Below are 26,224 nucleotides of genomic sequence, written 5' to 3'. Positions count from 1 at the left end.
CACTTTGTATTTTTCTTTAAAGAATAAACATTTAGTTGGTTACCCACAAATAAAGGTGCTTTTGACAAGTATAATTCAAGCAATGAAAAGGATAAACCCCCTTTCCATCCTAAATAATTTTCTGATAATATGGATGCAATCACAAATACAATTCAATTAAGGTTATTCAATGCAAGATAACTTTACTTGAAATGCTTCATATATGACATCCTCTGCATCATTTGACTTGTTACCCACACAAGATTTCAAAGTCATATTTTCACGTTGTACCACCAAATATCATTCAAATACCGACACAGAATTTCCTTTTGAATAATGCATAAAGAAGCGAAATCAAAGAACACTGGTATGAACTAAAGCGAAGTAAATGGTTATGTCAGAGTTCAGATGTCTAAAAGTGTTGTTTTGGCACCATCTGGTGACTTATCTACCATACTGCAAAAATATGGAGTTCTTCAACGGACATTGGACAAATTGGCTTATAAATACTTGAACTATCAAACTAATGCCATCTACACTCCATCAAACTGCTTTTAAGTTAAATTTATTAATCGAAATCATCCTTTATCACTTTCATTGCTTTAATTTTTTTTTGCCATATATAGGAATGGTATCAAAATGTTTCATTTTATAAATAAAAAATATTCTATAAAGAATGCGGATCTCAATGTCCATATTTGTATGTTGCAGAAAAATACTATTTTTTAATCATCATTTGTATAAATCTTATTTCCAGCAACTGATGTAATTTTATACTAAAATATGGACATCCTATTTTAGATTAACCTGTACCCCCATCTACATTTTTTGACTGTAATTTTTAGTTCTAATTTGCACCCATCCAAATGATGAATATTTTTATGAAACCATAATTTAATTAACTAATGTACATAAACTTGTTTTTTTTTTTTAGACTCACTCTCACCATTACTGGTCGCAGTTGCACTGATCCCTCTATCAATAATAGTGAAAGGTCAGGCCTTAGCTATTAAACACAAAAACACCCGCCAGGCTATCTCACATCCTTTACATGTGGCTTTATGGGAAAACACCATCTGAAAGAAAGTTGCTGCTCAAAACTGGGCACACAGACAAAATATTCAAAGGAATTTGGACTGGGGAAAAAAAGGGTCATCTTACCATCAACCAGGGAAAAACAGTAAAAACTGAAGGGAACCAAGTATCCTATGGAAATACCATCAAGTTTGGAGGACAACATCAAAAACACTGAAATCAAGAAGAATAGTAATAGCAATAGCTTATAGGTATATAGCTTAGACTTATATACCACTTCATAGTGCTTTAGAGCTTTCACTAAGCATTTTACATAGTCAGCACATTGCCCCCAACAATCTTGGTTCTCATTTTACCAACTTCAGGTTGAGTCAATCTTGAACCGGTCAGGATCAAACTCTTGTTTGTGTCAAAGTTAGCTTGCAATTCTGCATTCTAACCACTGCACCAAGAAGGTTAGAAGTAAATATATCATGAGAGTGAAGAAAATCTTAAAGTCCAAATACAATGGAGAAAATAGGTTGGCATTTTGCAAATGAACCAGATAGAAGAAGGGAAAAAAAGGGCATTGGAAGAATGTATGAAGGATTGTGAAAAAGATGCATTGCAGCTAGTATATCATGAAGGATTACTGAATAATGGAGAAACCAAATTAGTGTACAAGAAAGATCAAATGAAGAATAGAAAAGGTACATGGCAAGGCAAAATATTATTATTACGTGCCAATATATAAAATACATAAAAAATAGGCAAGCAGATAACAAGAAGATCTGGTAAAAGCTAAACACAGGAAATTTGAGGAAAAAGACAGAGTAGCTAATTCTGGCTGCACAAAACCAAGCCTTAAGAACAAAGCCAGAATTGAGAAGGTAGAAACAAATAGCAAATGCCAGCTCTGCAAAGAAGCTAAAGAAACAGTGGACCACCTGGTAAGCTGCTGCAAGAAGATTGCACAGACTACTACAAACAATGGGATGACAAAGTAGCAACAAAGGTGATTGGAATATTTTCAAAAAATACCATTTGCCTGCAAGCAAGAGCTGGTGGGACCACAAAATAGTCAAAATAATAGAAAATAAAGAAGCTAAATTTAAGCTGATTTAAATTTAAGCTAAAGGATTTTAGAATTCAAACAGACATAATTGTTGAGAAGAAAAATTAAAAAGAAGGAAAGAAGAGAAAGAACTGGAACACAAAATATGAACACCTGCAAATAGAAATAGATTATGGCAAAAAAAATCACCATCAATCAATTGCAAAAGGGAACTTTACACCATCAAACAACATCTGCCTATCCCAGATCCTTGTGAAGGACTCAACAGATGGATGCCAAATCCAGTCTACACATCTGGCTCACAGTGCAATGAACCAAAATAACAACCTCACTAAACAAGTAAACCCATAATCAGTTAAGAAAATTCAGAATAATCAGCAAAGAAACACCATCTTCATAATCTTCCTAAAAGACAGCAATGGATTTTATATCGCATCAGCACCTCAAGAAGCAAGGCATTCTCCAAAATTGCTGCTACCAAGAAAGCATTATGAGGCTTCCACTTTCCTACCATTCTATGGAGATTAAATCTAAAGTGTCTAAAGCTCTGGTTGGAGAAGAGAACCATTCAGATAACAAGAAACTGGTCAATAAAGATTTACGAAAATTAATACCAATAATTTAAATTATACTCAGTAAAAAGTTTGGCATTATGGTTTAAGGCAGAGGTCCCCAACTACTAGGCCAAACCCTTTACTGGGCCATGAGCTCTTCAGAACCAGGCTGCAGAAGCAGCAGATGAGTGTGTTCATGCATGCATGCATCCTCATTTGCACAAGCAGCAGATGTGCATGTCTGCTGCTTATGCAAATGGAGCTGCGCACGCATGCACTTGCTGGCCACTCACACAAAACCATCCCCTCTCCTCCACTCCCTGCCAGTTTGTAAAGCTGGAAAGATTGGGGAACTGTGGTTCAAGGCACTGGACAGAAACCAGAAAATTGTGAATTCTGGTCCCTCAGGCACAAAGCCATCTAAAAGACTTTAGGCCGGTTGCTTTCTCTCAACCCTAGGAAGAAGTCAATGGCAATTTCTAAAAACCTTGTCAAGAAAACTGAAGAGATTTGTCCAGGCAATTGCCAGGAATTAAGACAAAGCCAATAAACTCTCACACACACACCCTCCCAATTGGCACTCCATTCAGAGCCTGCAGTATATGTACTGTCCTGCAGAATGATGGCTGCTAGCAAGCAGGTTACAGCATTCTGCATCGATTTAGTTTCCAGGTAGTTTTCAACAGCTGTTGAAACAGCTGTTGTTGGGAAAACAACACCCCTTTTATATACAAGCAGAGGTGGTATTCAGACAGTTCTGTCCAGTTCGGGCGAACCGGTAGCAGTGGTTGTGGGAGGCTCCACCTACCCGCCCCAATGTAATGCACGACCTTCTGCGTGTGCGCTCACATTCACAAACCGGTGGGGAAGGCAAGTGAATCCCACCACTGTATGCAAGGTAAATTAAACACCACATATACTGAATTTTGATATCCATTTAGTGCCCCAACATCTTACTCTTTTACTGTCTTTTGCTATAGCAGTTCTCATTTCAATCTATTTCGGCTACCCCTAATAAGCACATTTGCTGGGCCAAAAAATCAGCCTCCATTTTAGAACCATTCTCCGTGCACATGCCAAAATATCACTGCATCTCATTCATCTTTTTTTTAAAGTGCATTCTCGAAGCTTTAAATTAAAAAAGAAAATCCCTCTTATGAAACAAATGCACTCGCATGTAGTGCTCAACTGGATTTAAATCCCTACTTGAGCTCACTCATCACTTTTCATTATTCTCCCCATAAAGCAATACAAACGCTTTGCAAAAACATGTTTTCAGGATTATGCCCTGTAAATGTTGTGCAGGTGAGTGAAAAGAACACACATTTGCAACTATGTATCGCCAGGCATACACAAAAGGAGGACAGATTTTCAGTATTACCCTCCGTCAAAAGCAACATGAAAACTGCAATAACGTAGAGCTTATTTCTAATGCTGCTTGCCATTGTGAACAATTCTCACAAAGCACAGAAGATGATAAAGCTTTCACCATAAATTAAAACATGGTGTGTGTATGGTAAAATCCATCAGATGCAATCAGAATTCAAAATGCATTGGATTAAAAAAATAGCAGCCCAACACACATCTGAACATCATGATAAATGTCAATTTCAACAAGCTGACCTATTAATGTCATGGTCCTTTCAGATGGCTTATTCTTCCAAGGAGGCTGAGCCAAAGTGACTCGGAAAGCCATTGTACCTATAGAGCCAGACACAGGGAGTAGGCAATGACTGGCCCTTGAATGCCTGGGACATCTTTTCTTTCTCCAGAACCCAGATTTTCTAGTACAGTCTTTCTCTCAACTAGGATTCTACAAGATGGTTGAAAAAAAATAACAATTTGTTTAAACTTCGCAATGCTAGTACTCACAGTGGTGGCAACCTTTACGTAATGCATCAGCTTTTGTTTTTGTAAACGTTGTAAACTGTGAATTGCGTAGGTTGGAAGTGAATGGTAAATTTTTATGAACAGGTTTCCTGAGACCAATGCTTCAATTGTTCCAGGTTTCAGAAAAATCACAATTTGGTTAAAGTGAGTAAGGCAAAGTTAGTATGCACGTTATTTTCCCTTTCAGCCTCTCCTTGCATTCACTGGGCCTACCAGCTTCCCCATTTCCCCCCAGTGTCCTTCCTAAGCCATGGTCAATGTTTCTCTGTGGCACACCCTACTGTCATCCAATCTTCCCATTCCTACTCTTCCCCACTTGACAGCTCCACTGAGCTGTCAAAATCTTTGGTAACTTTCCAAACAACATAAAAGTATGCATTTACTTTCATCATGGGACAAAAACATCAATATTTGACACTAACTTTGAAATAAACTCATTCTACTTTGAGGAGACCAAGGAAGGATAATTGTTCAAAATTGATGTAGGGATCAACTTACCATGCAGGAACAAAAGATTTAAGGCAATACATCCTTAAAGGTAAAGGTTCCCCTCGCACATAAGTGCTAGTCGTTTCCGGCTTTAGGGGTGGTGCTCATCTCCGTTTCAAAGCCAAAAAGCCAGCCCTGCCAAAGACGTCTCCGTGGCCAGCATAACTAAACGCTGAAGGCGCACGGAATGCTGTTACCTTCCCGGCAAAGTGGTCCCTATTTTTCTACTTGCATTTTTTACATGCTTTCGAACTGCTAGGTTGGCAGAAACTGGAACAAGTAACGGGAGCTCACTCCGTTATGTGACACTAGGGATTCAAACCGCTGAACTGCCAACCTGATTGACAAGGTCAGCATCTTAGCCACTGAGCCATCATGTCCCCTTCAATACATCCTTAGGTACCATCATAAAAGCAATGCACCAACGAATCTCCAAAGCAAGCTTTACCACATTTAGCCTGCCAAGTTTTAATCTATAATTCTTATTATCTCTGTTCATTAGTCATGATTGTGGTTAATCAAAATTGCAGTTAACATCTGGATTCTCAGTCTAAGTAAGCCATTCAAAACAATAAATTTATGAATTTGAAAAAAAATTGAAAAATGCTATAAGTATATAGTTTAAATTCAGCTTGCATACCTACTGTAAAAATGCACATAATGTCCCAACAACATTTGTACCTAGCAATGGAAACAAATGTCTTATGTCTTTGCTATATAAGAATCACAAATAACATTTGATTCCTTTTTATTTTCACAGAAAAATAAATTGCTTCAGAGGAGGTGATGGAGAAAAATCCAACTATGTAGATAGCCTTTATCAAATAGCAGAAAGATGGGGTGATGGCCAACCTATAATAGTTCTTTGATTATATTTTAAGTGAAAAGGAATTGAAAACTGTTATGTCATGAATTTATATCAATACTGTTATCACTGTTTGGTTTTAATATTTGAGCATTGTTTAGATTAATCTTATGGTGGGTCATGATACATAATAATTATGTACCGTATACAGAAACAAAGCACAACACTACCCATGTGGTGATAGGTTACAAAATGATATTTTCACCTTCCTATAGAAAGCTAGTTTAAAAACAAGCAAAAGTCTTTGCAAAAATAATAATTAATTGATGTCACAAATTATCACAATATTTAATTGACTTAAACTGTATACATAACTGTTGTGGCCCAGCAGGATCCGGTTGATCTGCTGATGGACTCAGATAGCGAGGAACCATATGAGTCTGCCAGGGGAGATGTGGAGGACCCTGGGCAAGGTTCAGACTCAGAGCAGAGACCAGAGAAGTTGGTTGGCCACCAGGAGGCGCTTGAGGCATGGAGCAGTGGGGAGGATTCAAGACAGTTTGTTCCTGACGCAAGATTAAGATGGGCGGAGAAACGGAAGTAGCAGCTCTGGAGGCAGACTCAGAGATGATAATTAAGCCCATGTGGTTGTGGCTTGGCCTCTCCCAAGAGAGTATATAAGTGAACAAGTTGGGAGGAGTCATTTGCAGGACACAACCGTTTGAAACAGTATTGGAATACTCTCGTCTGTCTTGTATCTGTGCCTGTTGGATTTTGGGTTGCTGCCAACTATTCTTGCATGTGAGTCTTGTCTGGGCCTTCAGCCAAAGGAGTCGATAAATCTGTGATTAAAGAGTGGCAAACAGCCAAGCTTGTGTCTGGGTGATTTGCACGTCGGAGGGGGGGGGGTCAGAACACATAACATATCTATTTTCATTGTTTAAGATTTAATTAAACCAACATGAAAGTATTTTTTAGTCTTCTTTGTCTTGGTCCTGCTTAGTTATGAGAATATATTGCTCCATTATTGAACACTAAGTTTGCTAACTACAATCCGACTTCCAAATAACACTAAATGGTCAGAATGGGGCTAAAAAAGCATCATATTATCAAGAGAGAATCAGACAAATAGACTTTCCAACCATGCTGGTTAGGCTGTAATCCAGTCACTACATAATGATTTTTTCTAATATCCTAACTTATTATTTCTGGCCCTACAAGGAATAATAATGTATTGGACACCATTCAGTTTAGGCAAGAAGATATTCAAGTTCTTATAAAAAAAGTCCATTGATAATGCATAGGACTTAATGGATGTATGGCTACACAGAGATATGAAGTGGAGTAGTTCAAAATTCTGTCCTGGGTCCAGAACGTTCAACATTATACATGCCTTGCATGAGGGGATATAAGGGATGCTCAATAAATTTGCAGATGAAAGTAAGCTGGGGTGTGTGTGTGTGGAGATTGTTAAAACTTCCAAAGACGGGATGTGGGTTGCAAGGGCTTTTGACAGGCTTGTACAATGGACTTTATCCAAGAAAATGCAGTTTAGTAGCCAGTAATGTAGATTTCTGCACTTAGATGGGAAAAATCAGATGTACGTGTACAAAATAAGTACCTGGTTTAGTTATATTTGTGAGAAGGATCTAGTATCCTTGAGGACTACATATTATTAAACATGAGCCAGCAATACACTGCAGGTGCCAAAAGAGCAAATGCAATGTTGAGCTAAATCAATAGAAATAAAATGTTCAGATCGTAGGAAATGACAGTTTGCTCTATATTGAATTGGTCATATTATACCCAGAATACTGTGTGTAGTTTTGGTTGCCACAACATAAGAATCCCAAGGAACAGGAAAAAGAAGAGCAAAGAGATGGTAAACAGCGTGGAGGTAAAATCTTATGAAAAATAGTTAAAGAAACGGGACAGCCTAAAAAAAGAGTAGTCTAAGGACATATATCAACGCAATATTCTAATGCCGTGATGGCGAACCTATGGCACGCATGCCACAGATGGCACACAGAGCCCTCTCTGTGAGCATGTGAACCATCGCCCCAGCTCAGGTCACCATGCATGTGCGCATGTACCTCCCGCTGGCCAGCTGGTTTTCGGGTCTCTGCTGCACATGCACAAGGCACACAGGTGGGAGACACAGGTGCTTGGGCAGGATATCTCATGTGCATATGTGGGGGGTGCGTGCATATGCAGGGGGGGAGCACAGGGGGATCACACATGCAGATACAGGGTGAGGGGGAGAGTCGCACATGCATTGCATTATGGGTGTATCCATGCATACTTTTGGCATGCAGCAACAAAAAGGTTAACCATAACTATTCTAGTGCTTCTCACAGAGAAGATATGGATTCATTCTTTGTAATGCCTCAGCCTAGAGCTAGAACTAATGTCTGGAAGTTCTTCAAAGAAAGATCTGAATGCTAAATAAGTAGTTAATTTAAACTAAGTAGTAATTGATCAAAATAAACTGTTAAGCAGAAAAACACTTGCCTCCTGGAATAGTGGATGCTTAATCACTGACGTTTTCAAACAAAGGTTTTATAGACATTTATCTAGGATGGTCCAATTTCTGCTAAGGGCGGGGCTAGAAGATCTCCAAGGTACCTTCTATCCCTATGATTCAATGATTCAATAATGTATGATAAGCAAAAAAACCTCCAATATAACATTAAACAAATAAAATAGTATATGCAGATACAACAGGTTTTCTGAAAAGAAACGGAAAGAAAAGCAATTAACAATATTAAAAAAAAAACCTGAAACAAATAACAACAACAAAAGCAAAATTTAAATATTGGAACCATCATTGGGTTAAAGAAACAATAAACAAGCTGCAGTCCTTCACAAGGATTTGCATTGTCTCTCTCTTCATTGCACCAAGAGGAATAGCAAGATTGCTTTGCACGTCTAAAATATGCCCTGAATAATTGATCTGTTGCTTTTAAGTGTTAAAGAAGCCATAGCAACTGTCAAACAGTTTTCAAATTCTTGTTATGTACAAAGCATAAATTTACAAAATGAGTGATGCTGACATTGTATGTTTTTGTTTTAATAGTTCACTGATTGTTAACCAGTAACAGCCATGCTCCACATGGGATATTCATGCGAGACTGCAGCCAGAGTGAAATCAGTTTCTCATCTCTTCCAGGCGTGAGAGAAAGCACAATGGGCACTTTATACTATGACAGTTAATTTTCAGCTCAAAAAATAATATTTTGCCTTAACAAACTGAGATATGAATCCATTTCTCCAAGTCTCCAAATTCATAGCTACTCTTTTCATATGGGTCATTATTAAAAATGAAATTGAAGCTTTTAGTTAACCATAATTTTTCTCTTCCTCAAAAATAGGTCAGCCACGATATTTTAATTTCAAACCATGATAGAATCTATTTGGTTTTAGTTTTGGCCTCTCTTTGAAGAAAAGAGGAAAGGAATTGCAAGGTCTAATAAAAAGCTCATTCATAATATCCAGCTTATTAAGCTGTAACATGACTATTACAAAAACATTACAGGATTTCATTGACTCCATTCTTCTTTTAAGAGACAGTGTAATAAAGCAACAGTTTTCACACTGTTAATTATTTATTCTCAGACAAATAAGTGGAAACAGCAGAACAATTTTAGTACTATTATCAAACTAAACCTTTCCCATAGGTTCTTCAGCTCTACCACATAAAAACAAACTGTGCAACTGTGACACTGGAATCCTTTATCCATTCATCTATGAACCATGCCCTCAGCATGTATTTGTAAAAAGAAGAACGGTCAGATATCTGTCTTCATCTTGTAAGAAAGGGGTGCAAATGGCAGGTGTCACAGAGCATTAGCTTCACATGTGGTGCTCAGAGGCAGAAAAACTACCAGCAGTATGTGGCCATGTCAGAATGGCACATTGGTTGCTGTACAAATACATATCTGAAAAGAGCAAATCTCAAAATCTGTTAAATCAGTTGGGGCCAGATGCTGTTATCATAACAAAGCTAGTTCTGGCAATGCTTCCTCCAAAAGAATCTGCAAAATAAAAGTTCTGGTGTTATAACTTTAAAATGTGATATTTAGTAGGGCTATGCAAATCCTTGGAAAGAGAAAATCTGTAATGTGAAGAAGTGTCTTTTTTTCAGGCTCACGCAACTAGTTTGAAAGTTGCTCCTGGCTATCTCCACTTGCACATTTTTATCAGCAAAGCTACGTGGCTCTGCCTATACACATAGGGACATTTTCCTAAGGAACCACACCAGCCTGGAAAAAGCACCATTGTTTTGATAATTTGAAAACATGTGCTGCATAGGTGTTCCCATGCATTCCAAAGTCTCTGTATATTCTCTGTGTCATGTGTGTGTGTGTGTGTGTGTGTGTGTGTGTGTGTGTGTGTATCTCCTTCTGAGATATGTAGTATGCATTTCGCATTTTACATTCTTTTGCTTACTGAATGCTAGAAAGACAATATAATACTTCTTTTATTGCTTACACATGTGTATATCCCTGATTTTCTTTTTAAAAAAAACCTCTTGTCTCATAAAAATATTGCTGTTTAGTTGTAGGCAGCAATGGGACTGAACATATCCAGTCAATATATTTAACAGTCAGCAGAACAGCAATTGAATACCAGGCTCAAAATTCAAATTGCATCTTCAGCTAGAATATATTACTGTAAAGCTGAAGAAAAAGAAAATAACATTGAAGCTTACATCAATAGACAGTTAACTGAAGGACAGCCAACCTCCAAGCACATATTTAAAAATACTTGCTTAAAGCAGAACTTGAAGCATTTCTCATCAACCTGATAGGCAATCTATTATCACCACCTCCCCATCAACCAAATTTTAGATACACAGATCTTATGAAAAGCTCTGAAAATATGCAGCATCTTTCCTTGTCTTGTCTGCTATTTCTCATTGTTGTATCATTGCCACAATACCAAATATTTTCCCCACTTACATATGCTCAGGATCTGTCATGATAGATCCAGATTTGAATCCAAACTGGCCCCAAATATCACGTAATCTGAGAATCCTTATTGCCCTGGTTCCCAAGATACAACAGCAGAGATATAACCTTGCTTTGGGAGATTCAAATTAAAGTTAATAAAATTAGCCCAGGGTGTTTCAATGACATCATACATTTACCGTAATCGGGTAGATCTTCAGACATTCTTTTAAGGCATCTTAGGAAATGACATACATGAGGCATAAGCAGATATGCCTGGGAATAGAACAATGCCATATTGAGCTAGATCAGCCACTCCACCCCCACCAAAACATGACATGTAAAATCCATAATTAAGATCTCCACATTTCTATTTATTTTTTTTATTTAATGTCTTGCAGTCAATCAGAATTGATTCTAGGTAGGTTATTTGATTATTTCTTCTCATGCCCTCTCAAATTTAAGTATCTTTTCCCTATTGTTTCACTTATATAAAACAGCAATACTACCAGAGATTTAGACTAGGGAACTGGATTGGAAGAAAAATATTAACACCCAACATAGTCCAACATAACATAACATCACAACACAACATAAGTCAACATCAACCGGGACCATGAACTCCAGACAGACATATTACTGAGGGTGATGCTTATCCACCCACCATTTAAAGATTTTCCACATGGCTATATTGCCCTACATCATGGCATTACTCAGAGAACTGTAAGAAATTTGTAATGGTGATTAGGCATCATGGAGGATTACTTTTAAGAATCTTTTAAACCTGAGGCAAGCTGTAATTAGTTATTTCTTCAGATTTTTAAAACAACTACATGGAAATACTAATTTTAAAAAATTCCCATGTCACATTTACTTAAAATACCTTATGCCACTAGGCTTGAAATTTTGGATCTGGACAACCTAGAACTAAGCTGCCTATGATCTAACCTAAGCTTAGTACACAAAATTGTCTGCTACAACGTCCTACCTGTCAACCACTACTTCAGCTTCAACTGCAATAATACATAGGCAAACAATAGATACAAACTCAAAGTAAATCGCTCCAAACTCGATTGCAGAAAATATGACTTCAGCAACAGAGTGGTCAATGCCTGGAATGCACTACCTGATTGTTATATTTATGTTTATATGTTATACTCATACTTGTTTTCTCATACATGCTTGACAAACCAAAATAAAATAAATAAATAAATAAAATGATATGTCTTTTTTGATCCAAAAAGAGAAAGTTCCAAAAACAGGTTGAAATATAAGACTCAGACTGAATCAAACCAAAGCATTATTTAATAAATTTATAAGACTATCCAATTCTATCATGACCCGTAGGAAGAACCAAAGACACATTGATTTTGATTTTATCCCCACCCTCATCCCAAAGCAATATCTATCATGACCATAGTTGTATCCAACCTTCTATCACCCTGATATTTACCAAGGATTTTCAGATACTTAACCAGTATATCTAATTCTGGGAAATTTGTTATAGCAATATAAGTGGAGGGTGCCAGGTTGTGGGAAGTTGACCTCATATTTGATATATACATTACAAAAATAATTTTGATAGTTCTTCCACGGTATAGCAGTATTTGAAAAAATAATAATAAATCTTGCAGTGAAACAGCTACCAGTCAAAAAGCAACTGCTGAAGGACAAAACTCACATCCTATATATGAGCTACTTAACGACATTGTGAAATAAGTAAAAAGCCTCTATCTTTCTTACAGCACGTATGCAGACACACTTTCAAATAGCCTGAAGGTGGTTTTTTCAAGAGGAAACTGGACTTTTTGGGTTTTCTTTGAAGACATTTCACTTCTCATCCAAGAAGCTTCTTCAGCTCTGACCGGATGGTGGGAGAGTCAGAGGTAAAGAAGCTTCTTAGATGAGAAGTGAAATGTCTTCAAAGAAAAACCAGAAAGTCCAGTTGCCTCTTGAAAAAGGGACAACCATGACCTGGATGACGTAGAATCTCCATAGCCTGGTATGTGAAATCTTTTAAGAATAGCGCATTAAGTTCTCTGCTATCATTATCATAGACTTAGGCCCTTAGTCTCAAATTTGACACTCAAGTAAAATACAGTCCCCACATCTTTCCTCATCTATTTTTGTCTTACTAATGTAAGAGGTTTAGTAAACTGAAGGTATGTAACAGTGACTTTTCACTGATGGTACCCATTTTATAGAAAGTTCTTTGTAGTAGGTCAACCATTTAAAATAGTTGAATTTTGATTGCCCAATTCCACCAAAGTGACTTCAAACAGTTTACAAAAAAACCCACCCTAATTTAAAAAACACAAAACCTTAGTATACGAACTTATAAAAATAGTTAAACAATAAAACAATATACTGGCAATCCAAACATATATGTAGCATCATCCTCCAATCAGGACCCCAACACATCACAGTCAGCCTTATAACATAGACCTAATCAGGAAACTGACTTCACCAGAAGACAAGCTGTAGTTGTTCCATAATGCAGCAGTACAGGTTGCTATGGACACTTCTTGCTATGTCTATATGACATCACCATTCTGCAAGCTGCACAAGAAAGACTAGGCTTTCTTGAGATAGGTGATAGTGACAGAATCTTGAAATATGTGTTTTCCTTCCCTCTCAAGGAAGCATCAATCTTGAGTTTCTTATACTTTCCTCATCTTAAAGCCTATTTCAATATCTGTTGCTAAGCTAACAACTTTCTGGCCTAAGATCATCTCCATGACTCGCTACACTGACCCCAAGACAGCAAGATTATCAATAGCCTTTCTAAAGAGAAAACGGTTGAGGCCAACATATATCAGGAGGATGGTAATTCCATAAATTAGGGTCTGGTCCTCCTGGTTACAAGAGGAGATTGTTTCAATAATGGAAGTTGCCTTCAAGTTTCAAGTTTATTAGAATTTGTATGCCGCCCACTCCCATAAGGACTCGCCTTCCTTATCACAGTGTATAGGTCCTCTGAAGAGGTGGGCTTCAAGTAACTGGTTGTATGTAGGGTTTTAAAGAAGATAACCTGTACCTATCCAAAAGCCAATTATGATCTAGCGCAGCTTGCAGAATGGTGGTGTCACATAGACATAGAAAGTAGTGGCCATAGCAACGTGTACTGCTGAATTCTGGAACAATTGTACCTTCTGGATGGTCTTTAAGGGCAGCCCCTATATAGACCTACTACAATAATCTAATTGGGAGTGACTAAAGTGAGAATGACTATGAGCAGGGATACAAATCCCGAAATGGGCACAACTGACTTATTAAATTGTACAAAGGATCATGTGGCCTTAGCTACCACCTGAAAATCAAATAATTGTGTATCAGTTCTGGGACCCAAGGAGCTCAAAACATACAGCTGTTAGCAGCCCAGTGCTGTTGTTTTATAACCTTGTGCCAGTTTTTATTTGATTTTATTTCTTTATTTCTAATATGCAAAAGTTTTGTTGTGGCTACTATCCTCATATATACTTTTAAATAATTAGGCTGAAAGGAAAAGAATGTCAAATATTGTTTTTAATAACTCTAACTCTGAACGGAGAATTTGTGGGTGCAACCCATGCAAGGTTGAAAAATATTCCACAATGTCCTAAATACTGGTAAGCAAAATCTGTATTTAAGGTTTGCTGACATTTATAACAGGGGCTCCGACCCCCAGGCCACAGACAGGTACCAGGAACAGGGCTGCACAGCTGGAATTGAGCGGCAGGTTAGCAAGTGAAACCAAAACCATTCCCCCTCATCCGTGGAAAAATTGTCCTCCATGAAACCGGACTCTGGTGCCTGTGGTCCTTGGGGACCACTGATTTATAATAATCTATTTCCAGTTTAAAAAAATCTTATTAATGCATTTATTTCATTGCCCATTTTTGTACATCTAACATGGCTTCCGACAAAAGGACAAATAATGTTGACTGCAACACCTACCGGATATTTACTGTGAAGTAAATCTTAGGCTGCAATCTCATACACACTTACTTCCATTAAATTCAGTGGAGTTCATTTGTAGGCAATGATAAAGAGACTGTACTCTTAATAAATTTTCACCATAATTTTGAAAATATTTTTTTTTTTAAACCCTCCACCCTTCAATCCTTTTATACTTCCAACCAAACATGAAACAAACTGATTTAGTTGTAGCAAGCAAAAGCTTGTAAAAGAATATAAGACAGCTGAAATATTTGACAGACATCATTAAACGCCAGGGGATTTGTATCAGCCATTTTACTTTAAACAGAGCTTTGAAGTTGGCTATCTTTCATGTATTTCTTTCATGGTACATTAACAAAGAAAACTGAGCGGAGGTAAATCAAGTCCCAAGGTCACCTCTAGAGTTACAGCACCCTGGGTACTTGATGAATTAAGAATTAATGCCGCATGAGTAGCAAACATAATGAAAACTATGGGCTGTTAACCAATCTAGTTTTACAAGTGGATCTGAACCCTTTTTATCTGCAACCAGAGCAAAGACCTCTTAATCCCTCCCACCATGGTCTTGAAATATAATTATCATAATGTGAACCTAAATGTTAAGTTGCCCTTCAAACGCAGAGAGTGCTGTGAAGCAGAAAAGTAAAGGTAATTAGGCGAGGTGAAATACTAGATATATTATAGGGGGAGCAAGAGGACTCGAAAGTGGCATTTCTTAAAAAATCCAGAGAGAATAAGGCAGATCTTCAGCAATATAGCACAGATTATAGTCAAAATTAGAGCACAGAGATTTACACAGGAAACTATGAAATGTCGGAGAATTAGAACATTAAACCAAAGTGTTCACAAATGAAAGGCCACACGTGAAAGCTAAGATACAACCCCATTAGGAAAGCCCAAGGCATTTATTATTGATATTCCAGTTGCTTCAGCAACTGAATACAGTTTATTGGAAATTAGATCTCAGGTAGAGTTTTCTCAATTTTGGCAACATAAAAGATGATCAATAGCTGCCCATTTCTAGAGAAGTGGGGGGCTAGGAGGAAAAGGAGGTTTGACCAAAATTTAAAATTAATAGCACAACAAAAATAATCTCAAATTAGAAAAGGTGACAGGAAAACCAGCTACAAAGTCTTTCCTTAAGCCTTAGGCTTTGATGAGCACCATGCTCCCATAGGATTTAACAGCTAGCTAACTGTTCATCTGATTTGTATACTATTCTTTTCTTTTTTAATATTTAATTTTGTATAATGTCCAGAGTAGAAGAGTTATCTTTTAAATAAATGTATAAATATTGTATTTTAAGTTCTGCCATTTTTAACCTTACATAATTTAATTTTTATATCTTTAAATAGGATGTATAAGTCATTCAGGGTCTGGCATATAAGCCTATAACAGGGAGATGGGACTCCCTTGTTTAGTATTTTTTTAATATTTGCTTTGTGATTTTTTTTGTAGTTATTTTTGTACTTCAATTATTTTTTATACTGTGCTGTTTTTATGTTATGTTTTTATGTTATTTATTGTTGCAAGCTGCCCAGAATTTGTATGTTTATTCAACATACAAGTTGAATAAATAAAGTAAATAAATACACTTCAACATTGTTTTAATCAATTATAAGCCAAGAAAAATATTTTGTAAATGCACCATAGAAACCATTGAGTGTATCTAGGAAGAAGCTTAATATCTTTTAAATCATGGTACGTATGATTCATTGTTATTTAAAATAAATATTTATACATAATTATTTATTTCAGACTGTAAATCTAGACTCATCTATCTAAGAATGTCCACTGAGATCAATGGGAGGTAATTCAGAACATATATGCAGAAGGGGAGATAGATGTTTGTGACTACTGCTGCCACAAATTTCAGTATACACAATAAGGATTATGGGATTAATAATTCAAGATATCTTGAAAGCACAGACTGCCACCTTAAACATTCAACTTTCTATTTTTTTTAAAAACTGCATTTGATCTTCACAGTAACCTTGCCTGCTTTCCCCTAGTCTTTTTCTTAACCACAGTGTCAAAAGCTTTACATCTATTTTTTTAGTGACACATACTTTATTGTTATGCTCAGGACCTTAAAACTATTAACAATTATGAAAACCAGATTCATAAACTAAGAATTTAGCTTGTATCAAACAAACGAAAGAAATAAAAGCAAGAAAGTTTGTATGTTGCTTGTTCTCTGCAAGCATCAGTGTTATTCCTTCGAAAGAGTACAGGCAAGAAGCATAACAATGAATACTCTTTTTTATTATAAGCTTACATGAACAGAATCTTGCAAGGCTGAAAATATTTCTCCTATCCTTTTCTTTTGTGTGAGTCTTCAAGTCAACTCTGACTCCTGACAACTGACTGGAGAAGTCCCTGCAGTTTTCTTGGAAAGGTTTTTCAGAAGTAGTTTGCACCATTGCCTTTTTCCTAGGACTGAGTTAGTCTGCCAACTGATTTCATGTCTAAGACAGGACCACAACTCAGAGTCTCCCAATTTCTAGCCTGATGCCTTAACCTTTACATCAAACTAACTCTCCCTCCTCTTCTTTTACTCTCTGGAAAATTAGAGGATGGGGCCTTCTGAAATGCTTCATATACTCCCTTTCTTTCTATGGGCGGAGACAGACTTTACATGCCAAATATCCAGTGTGCAAGTCTTCCTCCTTTTGGAGTTCCAGCACTAGCTCTAATACAAGGTGATGATAACAATCAGGAAGTTCTTGGGTGGGAAGCAAACATTCTAGCAGGGTTATCACTCACACTAGACACTCTGTAGAAAACACAATAATCACCATCACTGCCTGCGATAGCTGCTATTTTTTTCTCCTCTGATTCTTCTTGGAAGAGAAACTAAATTCTGCTATATCTTACTCTGGAATAAGGGAGAAATGCTGGCAATAGTTGGTAGGGCTACTTTAATAAATCTGTCCCAACATCTAAGGAATTCCACCAAATAGCATCACCCAATATAGCCTTTATGGTATCCTACACGTCTATTTAATACAATACATCCTAAAAAAAAAAAAAACCATAGCCTTTATATTTAATTTTATCTTAATATGAATGTTGTATGAACAACTTCTTTAATCTGGCTGTTTCAAAAGTCACAAGAAATGTAAAAAATTTTCAAAGTCTTAATAAAAAGGATATTTCAAAAAAAGGAGAAAGAAAAAAAAACCTGATTTGGTATTATTTAGACATATATTTATCTTTAAACATAAAGACTGTGTCCATACATTTTCCAGAATTGTTCGTCAGTATGTTATAGGAACTGACCCACTGTTATGTCAATCAAGCTATTAGGTGATGCCTTATTTTGGTATAATTGTCTAGTTATGGCATGTTATATGAGCACAAGAATGGTATTTTATTTACTTAGGGTTATGGGTTAGATCTGAAAAACAGCCATGTAGAATAGATGGTAATACGATATGTAAAGGATTTATCATCCCAAAACATTTCTATAAAAACAAATTCTACTGGACTCCAATTAAAATAATGAAATACTATTTTATGTATTTTCTTACCAGTAAGTGACATCCAAAGGTGCGAAGTATTTCTTCATAATTAAATCAGCAAAATAAGCTTCAGTTTCCCTACAAGCTGTTCCATTGCCAATCACAATAGTGACACAGCTTTTAAGAGAGAGAGGGAGGAAGGGAGGGAGAGAGAGAAAGAATTAGCATTTAAAATTAAGGTCATCTAAGACCATCATATCCTCCGTCTTCCATTTTTGTTTCCCTTCCCACAAAACCTCTTCCAATTCTAATATGGAAAAGGAAATCTGCTTGCCTTAAAAAATATGGAGGCTTTGTATTCTTCCAAAAAGAGTTGTATGTACTTTTTCCTTTTCTCATCAAAGTACTCATAGAAATAGTACACAAGTGAGGAAGGTATGAGACATATGTATGAGCATGTAATGGCAATGAAATCCAAATGCACTTACATCTATTCTTGACACATCACATTAAAGATAAAGTAGCTAGTAGCTGACCACAGCTGACACAAAGACCTAATACAAGTTGCAGGTGAACTCCTGCAACTAGAAGCTGCTTTGTTAATATGGGAAATTTACATTAGAGAAGGAAGTGGAATATGAGACCTGCTACTCTCTTAACCACAGATGTATCAAATGTGTTGTACCTGGCTAGGCCCCAAATTAATGGAGCAATTTGAAAACTTTCTGCTTTGAAGTAGAAATGTAGTACCTTCCTTTACAAATGACCAAACTCACTATTCCGGTTCAAATGAAATATAAACAGGCCTTTTGCCTTCATTTGTAATCCCGTCTCTCTTTCATTTGTGGCATTCCTAAAATATATACAGAAGGCTCTAACTAAACTTTACCATTTTATTCCCTCTAGGAAATTAGCAGAGCCTGACACCTAACAGTAGCCCTCATTACCTCATTAACACATTTATATTTTTCCAAATATTCCAATAAAAATTCTAAAATATCGAGAGCAACCTAATTTGTCTTCTATGCTGCTGATCAGCAGTAAAACATACTGTATAAGGAAAAGCAACATTATGAATAACATACTTGTGATCCAACAGAAGTCTCCGGATCTTCTCAGCTTCGTGAATTCCTTTACCAGAATGCAAATAGACAATATCTGTATGGAGTATCTGACCTAACGTGAGAATAAAAGAAATGTACATTTATTTTCCTACAATCAATAACAGCTATGGTTGAACATGGTGGGAACAAACCTCAAGAGCCTTGGGCATCTATGTTCCCCAGTTCCCACCTCCCACTTTATTATTCAATGAATCAAAATCAATCAAAGAATTTATTTCACCTTCCTCAACCAAACCAATACAGATGAATTTAATGAGAATTGGCATTTTATCATCAAGATACCAAGTTTTTGTTCAAGTGTAGTTTTTTGTTTGATATTGTTAGCAAGGGTGATATCTAGTCAACTCATCCAGTTGTATGAGAATGAGAATTGGGGGGGGGGGGGGAGGAAGAGAAATGTGCAATGACTGTGGATTATGCATGATAATTTCTCCCAATATTTTATGGATACATATACCTGTTCAGTTCAGTAGAAGCTGTGGAAAAGGACTGAGTGGCATCAATGGGGTGGCATTCTCAACAGAAGTGTGGCCACTTAGTTTTAGGACTGCAGCCAAGTAATAAAATCTTTTAATTATTTGATTGTGTAAAGTGCCAGCGATATTAGAAATGGGAGGAGTTAAGTAAGGATGACATACTTCTCATGCTTTACCATCTACATCCATTGGGTATCAAACTATTTTTCTTGTGCCTTCAGTTCTGAGAAAAGCAACGGGAACATTTTTCCAATCTTTTATTTTCAAGAAATGCTATCCAGCCTTATGTGCAATATGTTGTACATCATCTCTCAACAGTGGCAATTTAGTTAAATGTTATTATTTAAAGTTGAGTCCTGAATTTGTGATATTTTGGTGATAAGAAAGGGCAAACGTACTTGATTTTTTTTGGTGACACTACAGGTTTTAAGTATCCCTGCTACTAATACTATTGTGAATCACATTTTTGTTGAAATTATTCAAGTTTTAGAAATATGAATTGTTGTTTTATTTAATTTCTATGGCTGCCTAATACCCTAAAGCAATTCTAGGTAGCTAACATGAAACACTAACAACAATAATAGAAATAAAAACATATATGAATTCTGGCTATCAGACACATCATACTACCTCCCAAGATGGGCAAAGCTAATATCCAGGCTGAAATGCCAAGGGGGGGAAGAAAACAAGGCTTCTAATGCCTTCTTTAAAGCTAGCAGAATGAAAACTCCTATCACATACCACAAATTGCTGTAATATGCTTAACAACTTTGAAATTTCTTATTTGGAAAAGCAAGCATGAAGAAATATCATTGGAACCAGTTGTTGCCTAAATCACACTCATATGAATTTTTCTAATATATTGCATGCGTTTTCATTCTGTTCCAGGAAGGCAGCCCAGCTGGTAAAAATGCTGGGAGCAAGTAGTAATTATGATTATTCATTGGTTTCTGCTACAGAATGAATTAAGAAGGAGCCACAGACCTTTCTCCCAGTAACAATGAGAGATGCTGTCTGACTCAAACTGCCATTGGTAGATTCACGAGCAAAGCTTTTATATTGGCAATTTCATTATCAAAAAAAAAGGGAGGGGAGATAAGTCTTCATTTATTATCAAACCTCTTTTTCTCTCAAGAAATTCACAGTAGCCACATTTACTGAGTATCATTCAAAATATCTCTTTAACATGTGCAGGTCTAAAAACTGTCAGCTTTAATATGGATAGCCTTAGTGCATTATATTTAGTTTCCCATATCAAAGATATAAGTTTCTATGTGTGAATGGAAGACGCCAGGTTCAAATAAATCTGGAGAACATCGGTTGAAGAAAGATGTTTTATATCCTATATGACAAGTAGCACTTCTCTCAGATGGCACAGAAGACTTACTGGTTGGTGAAATAATTGCTAGCTTGCAGCCATGTTTATACCCAGGATCAACTCCCATCATTGTTCGCCCTCTCACAGGGCTTGTTAGAAGCAACTGACGAAGATTCCTTCCAAACATCATTACTGATTCCTTTTCAGCATCTGAAGTTAGTTTTGATCTGATAAGGGAGCAAAAAAGGTCCAGTTTTTCATAAATATGCCAAATGGTTTTTTATTTTCACTGAAAAGTTCCTAGGCCATTTTCTCTGACCTTTCTATTAGTTTATGTCATAAACAAATACACCTGGACATAGTCACGTAAGAGACATTTGATTCTTGAACTTGACTCAAATGAAGCTTTATTTTAATTTCCATTTATGTGGAAGAAGGACTCACAAAAACACCGGTTCCCATAAATGTATTTTGAATTTACATGTTTTAACCTGAAATCACAATTTATTCCTACAATATCAAAAATTGCAATTTCAGCTAGTAAAAAGAAGCCATTATATTGTCACTGATAAAACAGAATGGCTTCCTACTCTGTAGTCATTACATAGCAAAGTTGAGCCCAATATTATGCCAATTAGATTGTTAATCTAAGAATGAAAAATGACAGACACAAAGATATTTATAGCAGGAGCAATTAGTCTCCCCACTTCTCTTAAAAGAAGTATGACAAATGGGATTAGATCGACATGGAGAGCACTACTGAAACAGCGATTGTGAAATGGATATAATGAAAACAATTTTAGTAGCTCAGCAGTCTGCATCAAGACCATTAGACCATTAGAACAATCTTACTCAATGATAGCAGAGGAGAAAAAAATACACATTAAAAACATAAGCAAATTGCAGTTTGGATATGCAAACTGTCAACATTCCCTATTTCCCCATTTTCCATTTCCACTTTTGTCTTTACCCTTTGAACTATTAAGAAAAAAATGTCTTCAACTTGCCAACGCTTGCAATTCTTAGTGTCTGAAGAGCAAAGTATGAAACTGTTCCTGGAAAAACAACATGTGTCAAAAATCCTTTTGCTATCTCAGTCCTACAAACCTTCTTAGAAATAAATCCTATGGATTTTAGTGAACATTAACGTGTACCTTGGAGTGTCTGGATAGACTTGGGGAAAGTATAACGTATATCAATTTACTATTGATGAGAATATGGTATTATAGCAAAATCTGGATTAAACAGACATATGAAACTTTGGTATGGTATCTCCCAGCATCTATTTCAAGATCTCCTAAGTTAAAGTCAAACAGACAATACACCTTTGCATGGTTGCATGAACCACCAGTAATACACGGGGTTGTCACTTTCAGTGCATTTCAGTCAAAACTATCCAGCTTCAATTATTTTAAAATTAGAGAAATCCGTATGTGTAAATTATCCAAAGCTCATAGCCAAAAGGCAGTATGTCACTGAACATCATTTTTGGAAGACAAGAGAGGGCTCCTATATCTTTTTTCCTACTTGTATTTCATAAACATTTGGTTTAGCCCCTCTGAAAAACCTAGATTTGCTAGGTTTGTAGTCTGACTATTAAGGACTACTAAGTTTTTACTTAGTTTTACTTTTAATAATGAACATATATTGCTTTACCTGAATTCTCTGCAGAGCAGGGGATAAATAAGACGCTTATATGAATCTTCTATTGAGTAGCGCAGTAGTTCCATTAATTCAGGGTTGGCAAAGGCCTTCGGTCTCCATCTGTAAATTAGATTTTTTTTTCAAAAACTGTAGTCACTCTGGCAATCTTTTAAATCAAACCATGTCAAAAACATCAATAACAATAGGTACTGTAAATAGGTAAACCCACTAAGTGAACTCAAAGAAGTGCTTTTCCACATAATGTCCATGACAACTGTCAATCACGAATTCCTATAGAACTGTCAAGTCTTTTTTTAGATTACAAATTCAAAATCAATCCAGGTAACTCCTGCTGATATAATACCCAGTATGGGTAGCATTTATGAGCTAGCAGTTTCCACATCAGATTTTGACCAACCTCTCTATGGGTCTCTTCTATCCCTATTGTTATCCCTGTTCCTATCCCATTCCATTATCAGCCCTAATACTACTCTTCTTCCTCATTTGATATTGAATAATACACTCCCAGTTTACATAAATAGTAAAGTGGGAGTAAGGAAAATAATTTGTCTGTTAATGATATATCACATACAAATGTCAATGATTCAAGAATTAAGATATGTAAATATTCGCAGAAGAGCTAATAAATAAAGAATAAGCAACATATAACTCAAAAGCCCTATGTAATTAGTGGAACTTCTTCCCTTTAAAAAGACAAATCAATGAGTTGACAACCTACACTACACCACAGTATTTACAAAATGAAACCTCATAATTTGAAATTTTGAAATAATGTTTTCAGAATATCCACTTTTTGACACCCAAAAAGTATCTAATTCTTGGCACTTTAATATTTGGTACTAGAATCAAGTAGGTAGGGAATCTTACACAGAAAATGTGTATCTTGCCCCCATAGTCACATGATCATATCTTGGGTGCCACTTTTACAGCCCTTTGAGTGTCCCACAGTCACATGATTACAATATGTGATATTTTTTGCCAACTTCTGGTGTTTACTTTTGGCTTCTGGCAAAAAAAGAAAAAAGCCCATTGGGGGAAATTGGATAACTGAGGTATTCGCTTAACAACTTCTATGTTCGGTTAATGACTGCAGCATTTGCTTAATGACTCCCCCAAAAATCGGGTATGATCACATGATGCTTTGATTTACAACCACAACAAGTTACAACTGTAACTTCAGGCTCAATTACACTTGTACGTTGAGGACTATGTGTACACAGGCTAGAATTAATGATGGACAACTCCCTAGTCCATGTGGGAAGCCAGAACCCCTACCATGCAGATAGCCAAAATACAATTGCCTATCCTCATCTTGAAAAACTCAAATTCAGATGAAATTTTTAAAAAATGTATTCAGTATGCTCCATTAATGAGAACAACAACAGAATATTGACATGGATATATTTATATCCCTACACAAACCTTTCATTTACACACCACCTAGAAAATTCATTTTTCACTCCATCAGGAACATTGACCTTTACTTTCAAGATTTTCAGATTCTCTCCTCGGTTAATAGCCAGGATCTAAATCCAAAAATAAACAGCAAGAATTTATGACATATAGTGATAGAGATAAACACTTATAGATGCCAAAAGATTAAAAGTATCAGCCAATCAATATTTCTGAATTTCAAATCCTATAAATCTGTATTACAGGATAAACTAAAGAAAAATATTCATTTGGACCCAGAGATGATATCCTCAGTTATCATTTCTCCCACAACAAAATTGCAAAATAAAACTTTGACAAATAAAGATAAACTGTACAGCTGAACTTGTATAACATGTATAAATGGCAGGATCCAACTTTTCTTGGAATAGAGCCTGTGATGCTTAGATTGCTGGCTTTATATGGACATATATCCATGGCATAATTGCAGCTGTTAATCCTTGATCCAAGGGAATTAGATAATTGTCCTCCAATCTCAAACCTCTCCATTCAGGGGACTGTAACTATGGAAGAAATGGCAATTACACCTCTGAAAAATATGGAACATTTACACCTGTGGCAGTCTGGTTTTGGACATAGCATGGAAACTGTATTGGTCACTCTCATGGATGACCTATGATGGAACCACCGTCCAGGCCTTCCGCACAGCCCTCAAGAACTGGCTAACCCGTCAGGCCTGGGGATAATCTTATTTCGCCCCTCCCGAATGCTGAGTGAATGTTGAGTTTTATTGTCTAATTTACTTTGTGCACATTTCTTTTTTCGTATTGTCCTACACTCCCCTTCCTTTTTGATTGTAAGCCGCCCTGAGTCCCCTCAGGGAAAAGGGCGGCCTATAAATAAATAAAACAAACAAACAAACAACTTGGAGGGAAACAAGGAACATTTCCTCCTAGAATTCTAAGCAATCTTTGATACCATCAACCATAGTATTGTTCTGGATTCCTTGTGAGGATTAGGGATTGGAGTTACCATTTTGAGTGGCAAGTGCAGTTAGCAATTCTTCAGGAGTTAAGAGAAAATGCCAGCAAGCACCTTATTATGGGGTGACTCAGGGCTTGAACTTTTCTTCTATCAGTTAACATCAGGAGCCTGTTGGAAGTAGTCATTTGTTGGTTTGGCTTGAAGTGTCAAAGTGCTGTTTAACCTCATCCTAAACCTAATGAGAAGTCCTCATTCAGTGTCTGGAGATTGTCAGAATCTGAGTGGCCAAAACAGACTCAACCCAAACAAAACAGAATGACGATTTTAATTCAAAAATCTACCAATTCCAGGATTGTACCAGCTTTACTCCTCAATGGATTTGTGCTTTTCTAGGAAGAGCAGGCTCACAATCTTTTTAGATTCTTATCTTCTACCCAAAGAACAGGCAAAATTGCAACAATTAGTGAAATGATCAGTCGTGGCTGGTACACCTGTTACTTATCTGGACTAAGATGTGATACAGTCACTTTTGCCCTTGCCAGTTATATTGTGGTAATTGTATCCTTGTTGATTTCAGTTGATCCAGAATTCAATGGCTCAACGTGGTCATAGGGAAGATACTGCCACATTATACCACTGTTGCAGTAGCTACACTGATTAACTGTTTCTGAGTGCAAATTATAGTGCTGCTTTTAAAGACCTCTATGACTGAGGATATTGGTATCTATGAGATTGTCTTTTCCAGATAGTTTTATCTACCCTATCTAGATACCTGGGAATATCTACTGAGGGTTCTCATCTTTGCAGCAGGAGTGGGCTATAGGGGTTTATCTCTTAAGAAACAGGCTATTCCTGAGAAAAGGATGGAACAAATGGATATAGCTTTCTGGAAGCTAATAAAAAGCTGGCTCTTTCAAGGGCTTTGGAGGTTTAGCTCGGGAGCCATATCTATATTAGATAAAGCATTATGACTTATTTTAATAAAAGAAAATGTATATAGTCCAAAATTGAACTGCAGACTCCTTTGTGCTGTCTGAACTTGTTATTTCGTCATCTGATTAGGTAATAGTTGGATGATGAAACATCTACAAGCAAACACCCAGGCTC

The 26,224-nt window shown here is 36.5% G+C and overlaps 1 protein-coding gene across 5 annotated transcripts in view; it reads right to left on the bottom strand.

The window, feature by feature from the left end:
* The window catches only part of SRBD1 (S1 RNA binding domain 1), a 143,610-nt gene that overhangs the window by 95,709 nt on the left and 21,677 nt on the right, over positions 1-26,224 (bottom strand). For all 5 annotated transcript variants that reach the window (XM_087717693.1, XM_087717694.1, XM_087717696.1 and 2 more), the window contains 5 exons: positions 24,164-24,267; positions 22,733-22,840; positions 21,146-21,303; positions 19,244-19,334; positions 18,228-18,335 (listed from right to left, as the gene is read on the bottom strand). In XM_087717693.1, the coding sequence (XP_087573819.1) occupies positions 18,228-18,335; positions 19,244-19,334; positions 21,146-21,303; positions 22,733-22,840; positions 24,164-24,267 (569 nt within the window). The remainder of the gene's footprint in view (positions 1-18,227; positions 18,336-19,243; positions 19,335-21,145; positions 21,304-22,732; positions 22,841-24,163; positions 24,268-26,224) is intronic.

Source organism: Thamnophis sirtalis, unplaced genomic scaffold (genome assembly GCF_051295495.1).
Source record: "Thamnophis sirtalis isolate CommonGarterSnake01/CBP01778 unplaced genomic scaffold, rThaSir2_p1.2 scaffold_6, whole genome shotgun sequence".
Classification (NCBI taxonomy): domain Eukaryota; kingdom Metazoa; phylum Chordata; class Lepidosauria; order Squamata; family Natricidae; genus Thamnophis; species Thamnophis sirtalis.
The sequence above is the reverse complement of the archived record's forward strand: the minus strand, read 5'-3'. Positions and strand labels throughout refer to the sequence as shown.